Source organism: Vigna radiata, chromosome 8 (genome assembly GCF_000741045.1).
Source record: "Vigna radiata var. radiata cultivar VC1973A chromosome 8, Vradiata_ver6, whole genome shotgun sequence".
Lineage (NCBI taxonomy): Eukaryota > Viridiplantae > Streptophyta > Magnoliopsida > Fabales > Fabaceae > Vigna > Vigna radiata.
The window spans coordinates 21,017,168-21,023,167 of record NC_028358.1 but is presented as its reverse complement, the minus strand read 5'-3'; the positions used below and the strand labels follow the sequence as shown (position 1 = coordinate 21,023,167).

General features: G+C 42.4%; 2 protein-coding genes across 2 annotated transcripts; both read left to right on the top strand.

Moving 5' to 3' along the window:
- The first annotated feature begins 414 nt into the window (after window positions 1-414).
- LOC106769846 (pentatricopeptide repeat-containing protein At2g37310-like) lies at window positions 415-3,155 on the top strand. The gene is given in 2 exon segments (XM_014655624.2): window positions 415-2,486; window positions 2,489-3,155. Coding segments are annotated over 2 exon segments (2,010 nt in total). The 5' UTR covers window positions 415-571; the 3' UTR covers window positions 2,584-3,155.
- A 1,317-nt stretch (window positions 3,156-4,472) lies between these two features.
- LOC106771068 (E3 ubiquitin-protein ligase SGR9, amyloplastic) lies at window positions 4,473-5,984 on the top strand. The gene has a single exon (XM_014656963.2). It carries the CDS (start codon window positions 4,754-4,756, stop codon window positions 5,561-5,563), a length of 810 nt encoding a protein of 269 aa, XP_014512449.1. The 5' UTR covers window positions 4,473-4,753; the 3' UTR covers window positions 5,564-5,984.
- The last annotated feature ends 16 nt before the right edge of the window (window positions 5,985-6,000 follow it).

Genomic DNA, 6,000 nt, shown 5'->3' with positions numbered 1-6,000 from the left:
GGATGTTGACATCCGACGACAGATAACCAGATTCGTTTAAGGGTTTAGGCTATTTTTAACAGTGAATTACATAGTGCTCACGTATCTCTTCCCACTGTTACGTCTTCAACCACCACGCTACAAACACGATTACGAAGAAGAGAAGAAGAATTCTGTACAGTTGCAACTTTCCTTCCACCATGTCAAAGATTCTCACACCAACAATTCTTAGAGTGAAAGAAAAGAGAGCACAAAAAGAATTCGAAAAACCAACAATCAAACAGAAACTAGAGAGAACAGAATGCGAGAAAAAAATTAGGTTTTTTTACTATAGGAGATTAGAATTAAAATTATTTTATAAATTAAATTTTACATAAGAGTATAATAGGAATATAAATAAAAAATAAAAATATAAATTAAAAAAACAAGGGATAAAAATGGGATGGGGAGGTGGAGATTCAAGAAGGTGGAGGTGGAGGGATCAACGCCCAAAATGAATTGGGCCTAAGACACAGCCCATGCTTTATTGTTGTTAAATACGGAGCAACGGGTGAAAAATTCGAATTTTGCAAGTGCCTCGATGAATCAATGAATGGGGATCCGTAGCCTGTTGGCTCCGACCCTTCAATTTCAAATCGGCAACCTCAGACAACGGCTCTCCTGCCCCGGCGTCGACTTCTCCGCCTATGGCTCCGCCATTCAGTACTGCTCTGACCACCGCCTCATCCGCCAGGGGAGGCAGCTCCACGCTCGCCTCATCCTTTTCTCCGTCAAACCCGATAACTTCCTCGCCTCGAAACTCATCCTCTTATACTCCAAGTCCGACCGCGCGCGCGAAGCGCGCAAGGTGTTCGACGCGACTCCCCGCAGAAACACCTTCACATGGAACGCCATGCTCCTTGGCTACTCCTTCAACGCAATGTTCCGCGACGCGCTTAATCTATTTGTGTCGTTCACCTCCTCCTCAAACGCCAACGCCTCCCCCGATAACTTCACCATATCCTGCATTTTGAAGACTATTCCGTCGTCGTTTTGTAGCCCCAATTTGGCGAAAGAGGTTCACTGTTTCGTTCTTCGTCGCAGGTTTGACTCGGATATTTTTATTCTCAACGCGTTGATAACGTGTTACTGCAGGTGCGACGAGGTTTGGCTTGCGCGGAAGGTGTTCGACGGAATGTCCAACAGAGACACCGTGACGTGGAACGCGATGATTGGTGGGTATTCTCAGAGGAGGTATTACGACGAGTGTAAGAGGTTGTACATGGAGATGTTGACTGCTTCCGGGGTCGCACCCAATGTGGTTACAGCGATGAGCATGATGCAGGCATGTGGACAGTCCATGGACCTTGCGTTTGGAATTGAGGTACACCGTTTCGTGAAGGAGAATGGAATTGAGATGGATATTTCGCTTTCAAATGCTGTGGTCGCTATGTATGCCAAGTGTGGTCGTTTGGAGTATGCGCGGCAGTTGTTTGAAGAAATGCGGGAGAAGGATGAGGTTACTTATGGGGCAATTATTTCAGGGTACATGGATTACGGGTTTGTGGAAGAAGCCATGAATATTTTTCGAGGGGTGGAGAACCCTGGATTGAATATGTCGAATGCTGTGATTTCTGGTATGGTTCAGAATGAAGAGTTTGAAGGGTTATTTGATTTGTTACGGGATTTACAGGGTTCTGGTTTGTGTCCCAATGCTGTTACACTTGCTAGTGTTCTTCCTTCATTTTCGTATTTCTCAAACCTGCGAGGAGGAAAAGAGGTTCATGGTTATGCTATAAGGAGAGGTTATGAGCAAAATGTATATGTGGCAACCTCCATTATTGATGCTTATGCGAAGCTCGGGTATATTCATGGGGCAAAAAGGGTTTTTGATCTTTCACCGAATAAGAGTTTGGTTATTTGGACATCCATTATATCCGCTTACGCTGCTCATGGTGATGCTGGTTTGGCACTTGGTCTGTATACTCAAATGCTAGATAAAGGAATTCAACCTGATCCGGTGACTTTAACTTCTGTATTGACAGCTTGTGCTCATTCCGGATTGGTCGATGAAGCATGGGATATCTTTAATTCGATGCCTTCACAGTGTGGCTTTCAACCCTTGGTAGAGCACTATGCTTGCATGGTGGGTGTTCTTAGTCGAGCTGGAAAACTCTCAGAAGCTACACTATTCATTTCTGAAATGCCAATTAAACCAAGTGCTAAAGTTTGGGGTGCTCTGCTGCACGGGGCTTCGGTTTATGGTGACGTTGAAGTGGGAAAGTTTGCTTGTGATCATTTGTTTGAGATCGAGCCTGAAAATACTGGGAATTACATGATTATGGCCAATTTATTATCAAATGCTGGGAAATGGGAACAAGCTAGGGAGGTTAGGGAAAGAATGAAAGAAATTGGGTTACAGAAGGTCCGTGGAAGTAGCTGGATTGAAACGAGTGGAGGGTTACCGAGTTTCATTGCCAAGGATGTGTCTAATGGTAGATCTGATGAAATTTAGGCGTTGCTGGAAGGTTGCTTGGTTTGATGAGGGGAGAAGGATATGTTTTACAGGAAGAGTTAGACTACGGGAATGTTCAGTTAATAACTGCATTTGGTAGCGTGTACTGAAATATGGTCATTCACCTCTAGTATAGCCAGAAGCGGTCACTCAACTTCTGAGATGCTGAAACTAAATAACACATTTATCAAAATACTCAGCCAAAATATCAAGCTTTATTGGGTGCACTAGGTTTGGAATCAACTCCCCTTTTTATCAAGCCTTACTGAATACTAAATTTATCCTTGCTGATTAATAATTTTTCACCCAAGATAGTGCTTGAACACTTTTCTTTTAGGAACTGAGATTCTACCCTTGCTTGCTTCGTGGGTTCAGTTAAAACTGCTTTGTTTGATAAAGCTACTCTGATTTGTCCGGATAGGTTGTGACTTATGACACAATTCTGTGATTAAGCAAAAAAGTTAGTCTGGCTGGCAGCAATAACTTTTGTCCTAGTTCCAGAGATTATTTTTTGGGCAAAGGAGCTTCCTTGCCGTTAAATACTTTGTTTAGGCTAAAGGAAACATTACTGAAATGGGTCTTGGGGAGCTTACCAGTTTCCCTTGTATCAGTAGTTTGATTTATTGTAAAAGAAACCCACATTGTGGTCATGTTATGCGAGTTAGGATCCCAAATTTCAGGACGAATACTTTTTATTCTCTTTAAAATTTATGATATTTAAGTAGACACGGAGATGGGGACCTAATATTTTTTGTAAAGCTACAACAAAGGGACACTTTCTGTTGAAAATGGCTTGAAAATTTTTGGGAGATCGCCAAATTGGTGAGATGAGAATTGGGGGAATTCATTCAACATTGATTTTGACGCTGCCAGTTGGAATTTAACACAGGAAGCATAATTGTTTAATTTGTATAGTCTTATTTTGTGGGGCTTGTCTTGCATCCACCTGTTCCTTTTCACATCTTTACCCCATTTGTGTCTCTTTTCTTGCTATTAAAGCATCCAAGATCTGTTAAATATCCTTTCCTTTAATCATAGCCTGAGTTGCCAACATTGTGCCCTCTTTCTCAATAATAGGCAATGGGCTAATGGCTACGAGGCATTATATTTTAATATTTTCTCCAGAATGCCCACAATCCCAGTAAATAATACTTTATCGCTTCCACATTCGCGCCACGGAAGCAATTTGCAAGGTTTCCACGATATTAGGTAGATACACTGGAGCTTTGAGAAATTAGATGTGTGCATGTAAACAAAGGATGAGATAATGAAGATGCCTAATTCTTCTACAGCGGAAATGCATTATTGTATTCCTTTTGTAAATTGGGTTTAGTGACAAGAGGAACGAGCCATGAGCATGGGCCATGAAGGAACTTCCTCTTCTGCTTGTTTTGTTGACCCTAGCAAAATCGGTCGGGAGAAAACATCTGAAAGAGAAAATGAAAAGCACTAGAGTAAGAAACGTGCTTGCTCTGGACATTTAACGTGTGGACAAACGTTGCCACCTTTAGGTCACCATAACCCATCTTTATTTCTTCCACATTCAACATAATTGTCGTGGATTTTCTACTGCCTTCAATAACTAAATAAAATCCACCTGTTACTGCCTGCATTCAGGACTGATCGATTTGAAGTTTAGAAATTTTTTTTTTTGAACTATTGAACATATTTTAATGTGTTTAAATTGTTTTTAATTGCATATTTTACATTAATCTAGAATTTAGAGGTCAGGATTGTTAATATTTTTCTCTCCGTTCACTACGTATTTGATTATGATTGCGATATGCAACAGATTATTAATGTTCAGACTAAGTCAATGAGTATTAGATGGTATGTATTGTTACTAATGAAAATCTCATTCTACTGATCCGTGTATTTATTACTTTAATTTAATATACAACCTGACAATAATACAATTAAACTATTTAGAACTAGAATCATTATTACCTCCTGTGAAGTTAGAGAAATGGTTGTCAGAATTATACATACGGAATAATGAAGTAAAATGTCAGGTAGTGACGTTTTCAATCATATCTTCCTAAAAATATAACGGACAACCGACCTAGAAGATAATAGTCTTATGACGGTAGAAGTTAGAAAAGGAAACAGAAACGGAGGACACATTGGTCAATACAATCAAAGAGAGCAAGACCTAGTTGTCTATTTATTTTAGTAATAATCGGTAATTCCCCAACACACTCACCCACGTACATAAAAAGCCACATTCTTCTTCCTCCTCCATGGTCTGAAAAGCAAAGTCCAAAAGCACATGATCCCACAATGGAAGAAACATCAACATCTGTCATCATGGCTGCACTCTCCACCCTCACCCCTTCCCAATTCTCAGATCTCACCCACTCCATTCTATCCACTACCCTTCATCACCATCGCCGTCTCGCCTTTCTCCTTTCTTCCCCGACGCTCTTCTCTCTAACCCTCCACCACCTCCACAACCTCTCTCTCCCCCAGAAGACGCTTCTCATCGCCCGCCACCTCCTCTCCTTTCTCCACCTCCTCACTGCCACCTCCCCGCCGCTGTCCACTGCCACGAGGCAGCGCGACCTCGACGCTGCACTTCTCCTCCTCCTCCTTTGCGAAACGCACAACCACAATTCACATGCCCTCGAGGCACCCTTTTCCCAATGGAGGGTCAACCTTAGCACCATCTTCTCCGATTCATTGTTGGCTCTTTCCTTTGCACCCTTTGGGTCATGCACGGGCTCGACGGTGCTGATTCCCTTCGTTGAGACCGTGACGCGGTGCTGGAGACTCGTCGGTGCACTGGAATGCGGCGGAGTAAAGGAATCGGGGGAGGTGGCTGCGTCGGCTACGGCGGTGGTGGCGCTGCCATCGGTGGAGGTGAGGGCGGGTGGGATAGAGTGTGCGATATGCAGAGAGGAGATGACAATAGGGAGGGACGTGTGCGAGTTGCCATGTCAGCACTTGTTTCATTGGGTGTGTATCTTACCGTGGCTTGGGAAGAGGAACACGTGTCCTTGCTGCAGGTTTCGGTTACCGTCCGATGATGTCGTAGGAGAGATCGAACGGCTGTGGGAAATCTTGGTTAAAACGGCTGCAAAAGATTCGTAGCTACTAATTCCTTAAGCGGTCATTTCTACAAGAAAAACACCAAATGGTTACAGAATCTGGACAAAGAGGGGTTGAAGGGGATAGAAACATCTTACTTAACGTTGATTAATGTTGCATTGTTATTTTTTAGTTTCTTACCTAAGGGGAGGTGGGTCCACAGTTTGGGATTGTTATTTGGGGATTTTATTGTTAGGACTGGTTGGGTTTGTTTTGATTCTGATGTTTTTGAATGTAGAGAGGGACTCTTGTGGTGGAGGCGAAGGGTCTGATTGTGTGGCCAAATGAATAGATGCATAGATAGATAAAACGTACAAGTGTGAGGTTCTGAATGTTGTAACATCGTCAATGTATAGAACTCGGATAGATCTATGTCTATAGAATTAGTAATAGATGATAAACAGACACCATATTTTTATGTCTACATCTATTTAATACTT